The 15,466-nt window shown below is 37.9% G+C and overlaps 1 protein-coding gene across 13 annotated transcripts in view; it reads right to left on the bottom strand.

Annotated features, from left to right (window-relative positions):
- The window catches only part of Acsl4 (acyl-CoA synthetase long chain family member 4), a 91,740-nt gene that overhangs the window by 30,064 nt on the left and 46,210 nt on the right, over positions 1 to 15,466 (bottom strand). For 6 of the 13 annotated variants that reach the window (XM_070039915.1, XM_070039913.1, XM_070039916.1 and 3 more), the window contains 3 exons: positions 5,551 to 6,080; positions 5,078 to 5,255; positions 4,389 to 4,498 (listed from right to left, as the gene is read on the bottom strand). In XM_070039915.1, the coding sequence (XP_069896016.1) occupies positions 4,389 to 4,498; positions 5,078 to 5,255; positions 5,551 to 5,901 (639 nt within the window). In that variant the 5' untranslated portion in view covers positions 5,902 to 6,080. The remainder of the gene's footprint in view (positions 1 to 4,388; positions 4,499 to 5,077; positions 5,256 to 5,550; positions 6,081 to 15,466) is intronic. The other 7 variants (XM_070039923.1, XM_070039919.1, XM_070039922.1 and 4 more) reach the window with 2 other exon arrangements.

The following is a 15,466-nucleotide window of genomic DNA, read 5'->3' as shown; positions in this document are numbered from 1 at the left end:
TATGTTGCTTACAAAATCTCACTTCATCTCAAATGACACTAATTGACTGAACATGAAGGGATAGAATAAGATGGATCCAATGAAGATGGAATCCAAAACACAGCAGAGGTAGCCATAAATATCTCAGAGAAAAAAAATTAATCAAAATCAATGAAGAGAAAAGTAGGGCAGTTACGAGAAAGGATTTGATTCAGCAAGAGGAAACAATTGTAAGTATATATGTATGCAATACTGGCACATCTAAATATATAAAGCAAGAGTTAATAGATCAAGAGAAATAGATTCAATAAGCGTTGAGAACCTTAATAGCTCACATTGTAGCAGTGGACATATCTCCAGATAAAAACCCAAAAAACAGAGCAGAGTTAAATTATGCCCTACAACAATTAGCCTAATGGGCACAGAACTTTGAATTCAATCGCTGGCAAATACACTTATTTTCTCATTAGCACATGAAACATTCTCCAAAAAGCAAGTCTCATAAAAATTTTAGAAATTCAGGCTAGGAACCATTGCTCATTCCTGCAATCCCAGCTACATGAGAGGTACTAGGAAAGTGGAGACCATCCATGGCAATATAGTACCAGGGCATTATCACAAAGAACAAGCAAGACAGGGTAGCCCCTTCCTATAATCCTAGCTATACAAAAGGTAGGAGGCTAGTCCTGCTGCAAGATCAGAAGACCCTAGAACATGGCTTCAAGTGATACAACACTTGCCTAGTTTAAGCATGAGTTCAAACTCCAATTATAACCAAAGACATTTTTACATTGAAATATAATTATCTTTTCTTGCCATAAGACAATTAAACTAGAATAGCAAGTAAAGTTTTGTAAACTACATAAATACATGAAAATTGAACAGCTTACTCTTAAACAATGGATCAAGACAGGAAGAAAGCAATTTTTTTAATTCTTGAAACAAATGAAAATGTAAACATGATACTAAGACCTTTGGGATGCTGTAAAGCAGAACTAAGAGAGAGGTTTATAGCAATCAATGTCTATATCAAAAAAGAAAGCCAGGTACTAGTGGCTCACACCTATAATCCTAGCTATTCAAGCGTCTCAGATCTGGGAATCGAGGTTTGAAGCCAGCCCAGGCAAAAAGCAAGAGGTGGAGGTGTAGCTCAAGTAGTAGAAAAAAGCTAAGCAAGATCATGAGGTCCTGTGTTAAAGCCCTAGTACTAGCACAAGAAAAAAAAGGAAGGGTTTGAGGTCTATCACAGTGGCAGGTAACACTTATCTCTCATGTGCAAGTTTCCTTTCAGTTCATGAGGCAGAAAGAGCTCAAAGAAAAATAAAATAACTAATTCATCCCAAAGAAATAGAAAAACAAAATCAAACCCCAAAATTACTACAAAGAAACAATAAAAGCTAGAGCAGAAATAAATGTAATAAGAGACAAAAAAATTCAAAAGACCAACAAGAAATGAACTCACTATTCAAAAAGATAAACAAAATATATAAACTTATATGGATTAAGCAAAAGAATTGAATAAGCAAAATCAGAGATATAAAGGCTGGTATTACAACTGATACCACAGAAATACAAAAGATCGTTAGAGGTTATTATGAACAACTGTAAACCAACAAGTTTGGTAGACTAGAAGGGCAAATTCCTGGATGCATATGCCTTAACAAGACTGAATCATAAAGAAATAGAAAAATGAACAAGTAGTAATATTGAATCAATAACCAAAAGTCTCCCATAAAGAAAAGCCCAGGGCTGAGAGCCAATGGCTCACACCTGTAATCCTAGCTACTCAGTAGGCTGAGATTCTAAGGATCACAGTTCAAAGTCAGCCCCGCCAACAAAGTCTGGGGGACACATGTCTCTAATTAGCCAGCAAGCTAATAATTCCACAACAGTGTAGATATATACATCAACATTTTAAAAAAAACCAGCAGCATTTGGATATACCAAGAATAAATTATCTCAAAAAGAAAAAAAAAGGACAGTGATTACCAAAAATTTAAGTGTCTAGGAACAAATTTAACTGGAAAGGTAAAAGATCTCTACAATGGAGATTATAAAACATTGATGAAAGAAACTGAAGAGGACAAAACAAATGTAAAGACACTCCTGTACAATGGTTAGAAGAATGTCTGTTCTACTGAAAGCAATCTACAGATTCAGCGCAATTTCTGTCACAATATTATAGTTAAAAAAAATAAATATTGGATACTCAAAAGTAATTTTGCACAAAATGAATAAAGCAGAAAACAAACCATATGACATCAAAATACTCTACAAATTGCAGTAATCCAAACAGTATGGTATTATTTATGCACAACAGCTCACAGCTGTAATCATAGTTATTCACGAAGCTATGATGACAAGGATTACAATTCAAGGTTAGCCCTGGCAGAAAGTTCACAAAGCCCCCATTAACAACCAACAAAAACTGGGTTCTGTGGCACTAGTCTGTCATGTCAGCTACATGGGAATCATAAGCAGGGAGAGCACAGTCCAGGCCAGTAGCAATAAACAAATAACTCAATTAAAATTGAGCAATGTATCTAAATACATATTTCTCAAAGAAAACAAATGACTAACAAGCATAATAAAATGTCAACATTATTAATCATCAGAGCAATGCAAATCAAAATCACGTTGAGAACATCTCACTCCAGGAGAATATTAAGAAGGCTAAAAATACAAGTGTGACAAATGAGTTCCTGTAAACTAAATGAGTATAGCAACTATAGATCTTCTGCAAAAACTTAAAAACAGAAGTACCACATAATTCAGAAATCCCACTGCTGGGTATATACATAAAATAAATTGTCAGTATGCAGAAGAGACCTTAACACTCTCATATTTGTTACAATGTTATTCACAATAGCCAAGAACTGGAGTATCTATCAACTCAGTATTGAATAAAAGAAGTGTGGTACACAGTGATTTAATAAGAATGAAATCTGTCAATTGTAATAATATAATTGGAACTAAAGATGATCATGGGAAAACAAGCCAGGAATAAGAAGGTAATAAGAAGACACAAGACCTCAAAGGAATCTAAAAAGTTGATCTTACAGAAGTTGACAGCGTGATACCCACAAGACAATATATTGGAAATGAACTTTACAACTTGGAAGTGGGGAAGAGTGAGAGAGGCAGGGGATAGGGGGAGAACAACAAGGGAGGGCGAAACAATGCTCGACGAGAAATGTACTCATTGCCTTACTCCTGTAACTATAACTCCTCTGTACAGCATCTTTACAATAAAATAAAATTTAAAAAACAAGTTGACAGTGACCAGAGGCCAGGGAGAGAACAGGGGAGGAGGAATGGGCCAGGTTGATCAGAAGGAACTAAGTTACAGTTAGATAGAGGAGGAGCAAGAAATTCAAATGTCCTACTAGAAGACTGACTATAGATAATAATAATGGACTGTATATTTCAAAAACCTAGAAGAGATGGGCACCAGTGGCTCATACCTGTAATCTAGCTATTCAGATGACTGAGATATGATAATCACAGTTTGAAGCCAGCCCAGGCAGACAAATTCAAGAGACTGCTATCTCCAATTAACTAGAAAAGGCTGGAACTAGAAGTGTGGTTCAAATGGTAGAGCACCAGCTGTGAGTGAAAAGCCAAAGCAGAGTGAGAGGCTTTGAGGTCCATTTCCAATACAAGCACAAAAATGAAGAAGAAAAAAAATATTGATAGCTTTAAATTTCTTTAGGGGTTAATGATAAAGAAACATAGGTCCCATGGTTTCCCTTATTTGAAATAACTAGTATATGTCTGAGTCAAGCAGAAAAGGTCAGATAAGTTGATGTTAGGGAAATGAACCCTAAGATATGTATTCAAATGTTTTTTTTTCTTTCAGGCGATTGTTTCTAACACATTTATAATATTATTTCTTTGTTGCTTTGTATGTCCCTCCCCCATGGTATAACCCCTGTTTTCACTGTATTTGATGTCAGTATATTTGTGGAGGGGGAGGGAAAGAACAAACTGTTTAAGTAGGGATACAGGTGGACCAATTGCAACAATGAGACATACAAGTGGTTATCTCCAAAACGAACTTTACAACTTTGGTGGTGGGGGGGGGGGGAGGACTACGTGAGGGGGGGGTGAGATGGGAAGGGATGGGAAGGGGAAACAACGGAGGAGGCTACAATGCTTGATAAGAAATGTACTCATTATCTTGCCCATGTAATTGTAACCCCTCTGTACAGTATTTTCATGATAAAAAAATATGAAAAAAACAAGTGATAAATGAAGAGAACAGGTATATTTATCATGATTTAAATATTGTGCAATGTGTGTGTATGTATGTATGTAGAAATATGACATGGTTCCCCACTCATATGCATATTAGGTTTTATATATTAGTCAAAAATAACTTTAAGTTTAAAATAAAACTTCATACTTACCTTAAGTTTACTTTCCAAAAGTTCAACACTAGTAATCAGATAAGAAGCTTCAGATTCATTTAGCCCATGGACCACTGCTTCTTTGCCAAGTGTGGCATATAAAGTCACAACTATGTAGTAGAAAATAAACAAGTAAATTATAAATGCTTACTAGAAAACATATGTATTGAATTTTTTTTTTGGGGGGGGGGTCCGGTCGTGGGGCCTGAACTCTGGGCCTGGGCACTGTCCCTCAGCTCTTTAGCTCAAGGCTAGAGCTCTACCACTTGAGCCACAGCACCACTTCTGGCTTTCTTCTTTTTGCTCCTGTGGTGCTGAGGAATCAAACCCAGGGCCTCAGGCATGCAAGGCAAGCGCTCTACCACTGAGCCACCTTCCCAGCCCAAAGTTACTAACTCTAATAGGAGTTACTGGATGTCTATTAGTCACACTGTTGCATTCTATTTTAGAGATGGAATTCATGCAGAATATTGTCTAAATTACACCTAGATTTCTGCAAAGTTTTTTTGTTTGTTTTCATTTCTTTTATTTTTACAGTGCTGAAGATCGAAGTTACAACCTGATACATGCTAGGGGAGTATTTTACTGCTGAGTTATATACAGCCTGGAACATCTGCTTTGAAAATGGAAGCATCTTAAACCAAAATTCCATGTGTAATCAAAGTTGTTTGAAACCACAAGGCACTTACGTGGAAAGTTGAACTTGAAACAGGTCTGAGCTGCGATCATCCATTCAGCCCTGGTCTCACAGAAAATGGCAATGGTGTTCTTTGGTTTCAGTCCCAATGCAGTGAGTCCACTACCAAAGTTACTCACTCTGCGATTTACTTCGAGATAATTTATCCATTTATAGTTCCCAAGGATTAACTGTAAAAGTGAGACATTCCCTAATATTAGTATATTTATCCAAATAGGTAATTAATACACAAGTCTAAAAAGGCCCCTGGAGTACCTAAATGCTATGAACACTGTCTGAGAATTCATTACATAGCACTATAATAGAATGCCAGCATTCCTAAATTGTACTGAATTTTTTTTTTTGAGGTGCAGGGAATCAAGCACTCAATCCGCTACACATACAACTGCTAAATGCAGTTCATTTATAACAAAGTAATATGTACTTTCATCCTTTTAAAAAAGTAATAATGCACAATATTTTTACCTTCTTAAAAACCTTTCCATTTGGCTGCATTTCGTTTTCTTCACTCAGGATTTCCCTGGTGCCAAGGCTGTCCTTCTTCCCAAACTTGGATACAGCATGGTCAAATAATTTATCCAGGGTGTCTGCTCCAGGGATGTCTATGACAGCTAGTGAGTCGAAGTGTGTAACAGAGCGATATGGACTTCCGGGTTTGTCTGAAGTGGGCTTAGCTTTTATTCTCTTTGCCATAGCGTTTTTCTTCTTGGCATTGGTAAGAAAATACCATGGAATAAATATAAGGGCACTGTATATTGTTATTAACAAGTGGACAGGAAGCAAAATAATGGTGAGCACATTTAGTTTAAGTTTCATGGTGGGTGGTGTCTACAATGGCGCTTATTTTTTGTTACTCTTTGGCTTCTGAGAGCCTTATTTTGCTGAAGAAGGCAATAATGGAAGCAGCAATGAGAGGAGCAGTAGAGCCAAGGCAGTTGAATTTTAGTGATAAAGTGAAAGTTAGTAATCTTTGGAAGCTGACAATAAAATAACACCTGTAGATGAACACAATGAACCAGGCAGAGAGAGCAGGAAAAAAAAAACAAAACAAGAGTATTAACAAGTTGATAGCACAATTCATTTAAATACTCAGGTCTTTATTAGTTTATATAATTGATACAGAAAGCTGAAATAACTGGTATGAAAGACTCAAACATTATCATTTGAAGCCCTCATAATAATTTTTAGTGTACTAACTCTGAATTTGATTTTATTTCTGGGTTTTGAAGTTTATTCGTAGCCTGTTCATCATTCTGTAAGTCAAGCAGCTAGTACTCTCGTTAATGCCTAGATAAATGAATAAATAGGATATCTAAGCAGAGCCAAACTCTGGGAATGTAAAATATGACAATAATGAAGTTTCACTCAAATTCGTATATGTAAACAAGATAGCTTCAAATTGGATTGGTTTTTGTATCCAAACTATTGAAGGGAAGGGGAACACTATCAGATTAGGTTTAATTCTCAAAGAGCAATGAGAAACCTTATTCTGTGTTATTTAAAGGTTGTTAGGTAATGTTGACTACTACATTGTAGTCTCTAAGTAGCAGTGATCTGATTGCACAGAAATTTTGCAAGGGACAATGACAAGACGCTATGTTGAAAAACAAACTTTACAATTTAGGCGAGGGTAGGGGGTGGGAGGGAGTAGCTGAGGAGGTGGGAGGGAAGGGATGGTGAGGGCAAAACAAAGGAGGAGGCAACAATGCTGGATAAGAAATTTACTTATTACCTTGTTCATGTAACTGTAACTCCTCTGTACAGTATTTTCACAATAAAAAACAATTAAAAAAAAGAAATTTTGCTAGGGTCAATGTTGGGCTCAAAATTGTACCAGTTGCATGGAAAGAGTGGCAAACAGCTTAAATTCTATGAAGTCCTGGTCTCTCCCTGCTACAAGTAGCATATCAAAAGCAATTAGCACCTAAGATTGGCTCAGTTGCTATTCAAACTTGGGCAGGATGGGAGGTGCCCAATAAAACATCTTCTCTAATAAAAATTCTCACAGACTGAGTGCATATCAAGTGGACTTGCTCTCATTGAAGCAAGGGTCAGGTATGTCCCATCCAGAAGCTTCCCTGGAAATCCATGCCCAAGGTGAGCCCTGAATGAGTCACTTCCAATGAAAAGCCTAATTGAAGGCTGTGGTGTGCAGCACAAGCAATGGATGCAAAATGACCAAGAGTAACTAGAAAGAGCTTTGTGGACATTAGATTGAAGCTGGACCTTATGTCAAGCATCTGGACTAAAGGAAAAATGGAGAATGGTCCAGGCTGGGAAATCACAAGAAGATACAGAGGACAAAATGAATGGGCTTTGGGTGTATGTTGGCTAGAGTCTATGGGAGTGCAGAAACTGACAAGTCATGCAAAGTAATTTTTATTTGATTAGGCAGAAAAATGGGGGCCACTTAAGGTCAGAAAAACAGTGCCACTGGAAAGGAGTTGCAGAAATAGTCTCAGAACTCTTTCTCTCTGGGAATCTGCCTTCCATTGAGAAAGATTTTTGTGTGTGGGAATGGCAGCATATTCCAGCTATAAAATTAATATATCAGTTCACCTTGACAAGATTAAACTGAACTCTATCCTTTTTTGACTCTCAGAAACAATTAACTGAACCAAGCTTGCTGTTTATTTTTACCCTAATTACTACAAAAGGGTAACATACTCCTGCCTCAGTCTCCATTCAATGTCTTTCAGCTGGGTGTGGAAAAACAAGCAAATAACCAGACAGCCACTGAGCTTTAGTGCCATCCTGCCATTCACTGCCTCTGAAATCATCTGTATGAGTCCAGATCAGACTGTATTATTAGCTCTACCCTCTTATTAGAGAAATTGATCCTTTTCAGAATGCAATGAGAATCATTAACCTAATTCCCTGTAGTAACAATCAAAATGATAAACTCAATTCCAGGGGATTCATGAGTTTCTAGAAACATATTTATGAACGCTAATAGGTGACACCAACAATGAACTAAGAATTTCTGCCCCACATGAATTCCTTGGGCCCTTTATTATATGCTGGGCCTTCCTTCTTTTTGTTTACTTTTAAATATCTTTAAATATGTTTTTCAATTAACACACATTTAGAGTATGAAGGAGTATTTCACCCCAATATTTCCAAACATACACACAGTATACTTTAAACAAATTCATCCCCTCCACAAGATTCTCATTCCTTTCACTACACTTAAAAACTGCTTTCTCAGTCTCTCTCATAAGCCTGGTCATTATTTCTTCAAGATAAGGTATGACAAGTGTCTTGGTGTCCAGGCTTCAATAACACAAGATCTTCCTCTCTAACAGTCTTGTTTCCCATCAGCATTTTTATGATAATCTAGGTCCACAATAATCTTTCCTTTCCCTAATTTCTTTTTTTTTTTTTTTTTTTTTTTTTTTTTTTTTTTTTTTTGTCGGTCCTGGGGCTTGAACTCTGGGCCTGGGCGCTGTCCCTCAGCTCTTCAGCTCAAGGCGAGCGCTCTACCACTTGAGCTACAGCGCCACTTCCAGTTTTCTGGTGGTTTATTGGAGATAGGAGTCTCACGGTTTCTCCTGCCCGGGCTGGCTTTGAACCGCGATCCTCAGATCTCAGCCTCCTGAGTAGCTAGGATTACAGGCGTGAGCCACCAGCGCCCAGCCCTTTCCCTAATTTCCTACATTAATATCTACCATCTATTAGGATACTTTATTATATAACTGTCATTTCTAAGTGTCTGGGCACTTAACTGTAGAGCACAGACAAGTATGCTCAGGGTTGAGAACTTTTTCTTATGACAGAGATTTCGTAATGGCATTTAATAAGCCCTAACAGACAGTAACAGATAAGCTACATACATAATTTAAAATAATTTCATTACATTTTTTACTTAAACATATAAATATTCAGGAATAATATTAGAATATAAAAAGCATGTATTCTAATTTATAAAATGGCCCTATGGAGTCACGCCATCAAAGTAGAAATTGTCAAGCTTGGGAGTAAGAAATACATACAGATAGAAAACAGCCCCTTAAAGGCTATATATAATTTAATTGAATTTAAACTGCATTGTATTTTTAGTCATTCATGTTGTATATATTTAATCTTTTATGTGTATTTGCTTTAAGTCTTTGAGTAAGAAAAATAAATACCTTGTACATAATCATCATTATTTAGTATAAATATAAACATAAACACACAGAAATGCTAGGCAATGCTTGAAAAGCCTTCAGATGATAGGAGACCAGGGGGATCATTTAGTTCCAAAGTTTTCAAATCCTTTTGGCAGTGATGAGGGAATCATGGGTCACCCAGCTAAATAAAATTGTATATGGAGGTGACAATACAAATATAGATAAAAATAAAAAGCAAAGTTCTTCTAGTAGAGGGAAGGTTGATACAGCTCCTGAAGGGACTCCTTAGAGCCTCCAGTTCAAATAAATATTTGAAATACTATACTGTCTGATCCTTTATCATACAGAGAAGCAAAGAGTTACAGATCATACATTGAGGATCAATAGCTCTTTTAGACAAACCAGTTTCATCTCTGCCCAGTTTCGCCTATCATCTTGAAATCTTTTTTGCCCAAAGCTGTTTGGGGTTACATTCAGTTTACTGATGAATACATTTCAGAAAAAGATTTCATTATGTTAGCAATTAACTTCAAAATTTGTGGGAAAAAGTTTACATGTGGTGTGAGGCAATACATGCCTGTAATCATAGTAAGCCAGAGGCTGATGCTGGAGAATCATAAGGTCAAGGCTATATAATGAAACCTTTATTTAAAAAATGTTGTGTGTGTGGGGGGGGGGGGAGCTGGGAAGGTGGCTCAGTGGTAGAGTGCTTGGCTTGCATGAATGAGGCCCTGGGTTCAATTACCTAGCACCACATAAGCAGAAAAAGCTGGAAACGGCCTGTGGCTCAAGTGCTAGAGATAGCCTTGAGCCGAAGAGCTCAGGGACAGCACCCAAGCCCAGAGTTCAGGGCCCATGACCGACCAAAAAAAAAGTTGGGGGCTGGGAATGTGGCTTAGTGGTACAGTGCTTGCCTAGCATGCACGAAGCCCTGGATTTGATTCCTCAGTACCACAGAAACAGAAAAAAAGCAGGAAATGGCGCTGTGGCTCCACTGGTAGAGTGCTAGCCCTTGAGCAAAGAAGCTCAGGGACATTGCCAGGCCCTGAGTTCAAGCCCCAGGACTGCCAAAAAAAAAGTTAAAAAGCAAACAAAAAAGAGTTTGTAGAGGATTACACTGCTGAGCACTAAATACAAACGAGTACAATACATCCTCAGTCCTATTTTACATGCATATATGTATTCATATGCAGGGTAGAACCAGAAAGACTAGGCCATAAATAATGCAGCATATAAGGAATATCCTATAAAACGCTAAAGGTATTCAAAAGAACAGAAAATTGTTGCAGTTTGGTGTGGGGAGGGAAGAGATAGTGTAGTAAATTAAATCGTCAAGAATGGTTACACAAAAATAAAACATCACAGTATTTGTGATGGTGTAAAGGACAGGTGTGTTTTACAAAGGAAAGGACAAGACTAGAAAATGAGGACAGTTCCACCAGGGTAAAGAGATGTATAAGAAAATGGGTGAATCAAAAATGTGCAGGATATGTCTGAGAAAAAGCAAATCTTGTACAATGCTTAATGCTTTCTGCAGTGACTGCGGTTCCACTTTTATAATTCTAAGAGGATATGGAATGATTACCCAGGCAATTTTACTAAAATGATGCTAGACCATAAAAAGATAATGCGTGTGATAATTTGGCACCTGGAGAATAAAGACTGCTATTGTGTCATTGGTTAGTATAAATATAAATATAAACACACACAAATACTAGGCAATGTTTGAAGAGCCTTCAGATGATGAGAGACCAGAGGGATCATTCAGTCCCAAAGTTTTTAAGTCCTTTTTGGCAATGATGAGGGAGTCAGGGGACAATGTGTTGTCTACAGAGGACAACATCTATCTCCAATGCCTGGTTGTAAAGTGAGCTACACTAAATTAGGGGATCTCACTTCTAACTTTAGTGTCTGCTGTCAAGTGGGACATTGAGCAAATGATGTGACTTGCCCCTTTCGGAGCTCTACGTCAGTCATTTTATAAAACATGAATACTGTTTTTACTATCTAATTCATAGTGTTATAGGGGGAATCATTAGTCTTCCTCCATTTAAATTCCACAGGTCATTGTGATCATCCCTGGCATACACTTACAACTCTCTTGACACTATCTTACTTTCTTTGCTTACTTAGATAAATTACATTTTGGATCGAATCTCATTCTCCACCGAATTTACACCTGTTCCCATGCAAGTATATATGGAAAGCTGCATGGAAATGCTGAGTGTCTTGTTTCCATATTGCCCAGAAAGCTCCCTGAATTAGTCTATTTAGCCTTCTCTTCTGAGTTTCCTACCATATTCTCTCTTATCAGACCACCAATGCTTCTCCTGCATCCTTATTCTCAAATGATGACTTGGCTTACTCTTTTTGTAGAGAAAACAGGCACAATCCAAAGAGAATCTCCACAGAAGTCCACTATATCTACCTACTTACTTGTACTTTGTGGCCATGTGTTTAAAAGAAGTCCTCTGAGAGAATGGACTGACCGTGTTCCAAGCTAAGCCTTCTGCCTATTATACCTTTGTTTATACATGGGCATTGAGGCACTGTGGCTCAAGTGGTAGAGTGCTAGCCTTGAGCAAAAAGCAGCTCTGGGATAGTGTGTAGGCCCTGAGTTTAAGCCACAGGATTGGCAAAAAAAAAATCTAAAAGTAAACACACTGGATGATAAAAGACAAAAAATACACTTGGTCATAATAAATTATACTGGTCTCTAGATATTCAGAGTGAGACCAAAGGAGGATATTCTTAGGAGAGGATCACAAAGACTCAAAAGCTATATACATATGATCATATAAAATGGTATTTATCTAAATTAACTCCCCCAAATGCAAAGAACAGGGGTTTTGTTCCTCTTGGTGCTGTTTTTGTTTTCTCTACCTTTTGTCTTGTTTGTAAGTGTATCTGGAGAGTTATAAAGGAGAGCACAGAAATGTTGGGACAAAGGGTGAATAAATGCTGCCGTGATAATCATTTAGGCACTATGTTTAAAATGAACTATACATCTCAGAGAGTGGGATGGGAGGGAAAAACTGGGAGAAACGAGGGAAGAGGTAAACACTATTCAAAAAGAAATGAACTCGCTCTCTGCTCTTTTCTAGCTCTTTCTCAGCTCTTTCCTTCTCTTCTCTTTCCTAGCTTGCTCTTTCCCACCTCTTTCCCAGATGCTTTCTTTTCTATCTCTTTTCTCTCTTCTCTAGCTGCTCTTTTCTCTCTCTTTCCCAGCTCTCTCTTTCTTTCCCAGCTCTTTCTCTTTCCCAGATCTCCCAGATCTCTTTCCCAGGCCTTTCCCCACCGCGTGGAGGACCAAGATGGCCTGGTGCCAGCCGGAACGATGAATAAACCTGAATACCACGTGAGTGGTGCTGTTCTTACTCGGTTACCTCTTTTTAAAAACCTAACATAGATGACAACAAATACCACCCAATGGACTGTTTCACCCAGTGAAATGGAAGGCCAAGTGCCTCAATGCTGAAGAGTCTCCTCTACAAGAAAGACAAGCCAATAGAAAGAGCCAGAGTGGAGCATGCATGAGCCATCAAGCAATCAGCACCAAGTCCAAGCAAGGAGATATGGGAGGAGCCTTGTGCTATAAACAACACCCTCCAAGATGACTCCAATGGACTCCTCTTTGAAGCCCCTCAATAAATGGAGAATCTTGCTATTTTCCTTTGCTGCTCATTTTCAAATAAATCTGATCTGTCTGCTAAAAAAAAAAAGAAATGAACTCATTATCTGACATAACTGTAACCTCTCTATATATCACCATTACAACAATAATTAAAAAAGAATTAAATAGCCGGCACTGGTGGCTCACACCTGTAATCCTAGCTACTCAGGAGGCTGAGATCTGAGGATCATGGTTCAAAGCCAGCCAGGGCAGGAAAGTCCATGAGACTCTTATCTCCAATAAACCACTCAAAAAAACCGGAAGTGGTGCTGTGGCTCAAGCAGTAGAACACTGGCCTTGAGCTGAAGAGTGCAGGGATAGCGCCCAAGCCCAGGGTTCAAGCCCCACAACTGACCAAAAAACCCCCAAAAAACAAAAAAAAAAGAGAATTAAATAAAATCTACACATACTATTTAAAAAAAAAAAAAACCTTCCAAAAAACAAAAAAAAAGAATTAAATAAAATCTACACATACTATTTAAAAAAAAACCTTCCTACATCTCAAAATGGATTAAAGACCTTAGCATCAAACCTGAATCTCTGAAACTACTGCAGGACAGAGTAGGAAAGACACTTGAATTTATAGGCACAGGTAGGAATTTCCTGAACAGAATCCTGGGGTCACAACAAATTGGAGAGACTCGACAAAATGGGACTGCACAGCTAAAGTCATAGCAACCAAGCTAGAAAGACAATCAACTAACTGGGAAAAAATATTTAGCAGCAATATTATCAGACAAGGGGCAAATATCCAGTATATACAGGGAACTCAAAAAACTAATCCCTCCCAAACCTAACAAACCAATTACTAAATGGGCAAGGGAACTAAAGAGAGACTTCTCAGAAGAAGAGATAAAAATGGCAAAAAAAAAAAACACGCATGAGGAAATGTTCACCATCTCTGGTCGTAAAGGAAATGCAAATAAAACAACCCTGAGATACCACCTTACCCCAGTCAGAATGGCCCACATCCTAAAGTCGGCCAACAACAAATGCTGGAGGGGATGCAGAGAAAGAGGAACCCTAATACACTGGAAAGCAGTCTGTAGGGTCCTCAGAAAGCTAAATATTGACCTCCCTTATGACCCAGCCATACCTCCTCTCGGCATCTATCCTGAACAACAGGACCAGTATACAAGGACACATGTACTGTTCACAATAGCCAGGATATAGAAACAACCCAGATGTTCCACCATAGATAAATGGAACCAAAAATTTTGGTATCTATACACAATGGAATATTATGCAGCCATTAGAAAGGACAAAATAATGGCACTTGCAGGGAAATGGATGGAGCTAGAAGAACTCATGTTGAGCAAGGCAAGCCAAGAACAAAGAGACAAATGGCACATGGTCTCCCTGATAAGTGGATGTTAAATCCAAAACGTAAGGTGATATGACAAAATTAACAAGGCTTAAGAAACAAAGGACTTCCACTCATCTGGTTGAATCATTACTAAATGACTCCATGCTACTGATCACATATATGGTATATATGTGCACACTGGAGGGAAACCATGAGGAGGACACAGAACTAGAGGGAATCAAGGGAAAGCATACAATAGCGGGACCCATCAGCTGCATTGGACATTGATCAACATGAACTAAGCAACTCAATGGCAGCGATGAGAGGGAGGGAATGAGTGGGAAAGAGGGAACAGCTGACGCTATGGAAAAAAAAGAAAATGTATCTATCACCCAATGTGGAAGAAATAACTGTATTGTCAAAGCTCATAGAACTCATAAATGTTATAGACCACGATAGACAATTTGCCCCATGAAAGCTAGAATATGTTTGTGACTTTAAGCATCACTATCCCACAATACTGTGAAATTTGGGAAATTATGTAATCACTTAATCACAATAAAGAATTTGAAACAAAAAAAAAAAAAAAAACTTCCTATTAAGCATTTGCTAAGTCTCACATATATTATTCTGCTTAACCTTTCCAGAAACCCCATTAAGGTATTGCCCGCATTTTACAGATACAAGGGACTGAAGTAACTTGGCAAGGTTAGCACAGCTAGTAGGGATTTGGACCCAGGCCTAATTTTCAAGCCCATTCTTCTTCTATTGTCTGTTATCCTGGAATAATCTAAATAGGTAAAAGTGGCAAACTATGTATGAAGAAATCCTGGCAAGAATTTTGACTCATACGTCTTCATCCTAAGGACAGATCTCTGTCACATGTCTAAAAGACCTTGGATGTTTTAGTAAAGAATCATATACAATTGTACTAGATTGTACTGTATTTTCCTTGGAGGGCTGGGAAGGTGGCTCAGTGGTGTATTTTCCTTGGAAATCAAATTTAATGATAAGTGTTTCATTCCAGTTACTTCAAACACCCTGAGATAGTTAAACACAAAAAGCATTAGTGATACATGAAGCTCTAGTGCCAAAAATAAAAACACACTATATACTGATTAACGTCTGAATTTAAAGAAGAAAGCATCTCCACCAGAAGCATGTGACACACCACCAATTTAAGAGAGAGAAGGAAAAAACTAATGAAAATTCAAGTAGATTAATAGCAAGGTTTTTTTATTCAAGTTTGAACAAATAAACTGAACCAAGCAAGGACTGCATGTGCCAAGT

The sequence above is a fragment of the Dipodomys merriami genome, unplaced genomic scaffold (assembly GCF_024711535.1).
Source record: "Dipodomys merriami isolate MVZ:Mamm:240054 unplaced genomic scaffold, mDipMer1.0.p SCAF_3, whole genome shotgun sequence".
Lineage (NCBI taxonomy): Eukaryota > Metazoa > Chordata > Mammalia > Rodentia > Heteromyidae > Dipodomys > Dipodomys merriami.
Note: the sequence above shows the minus strand (reverse complement) of the source record. Positions and strands in the feature narration are given on the sequence as shown.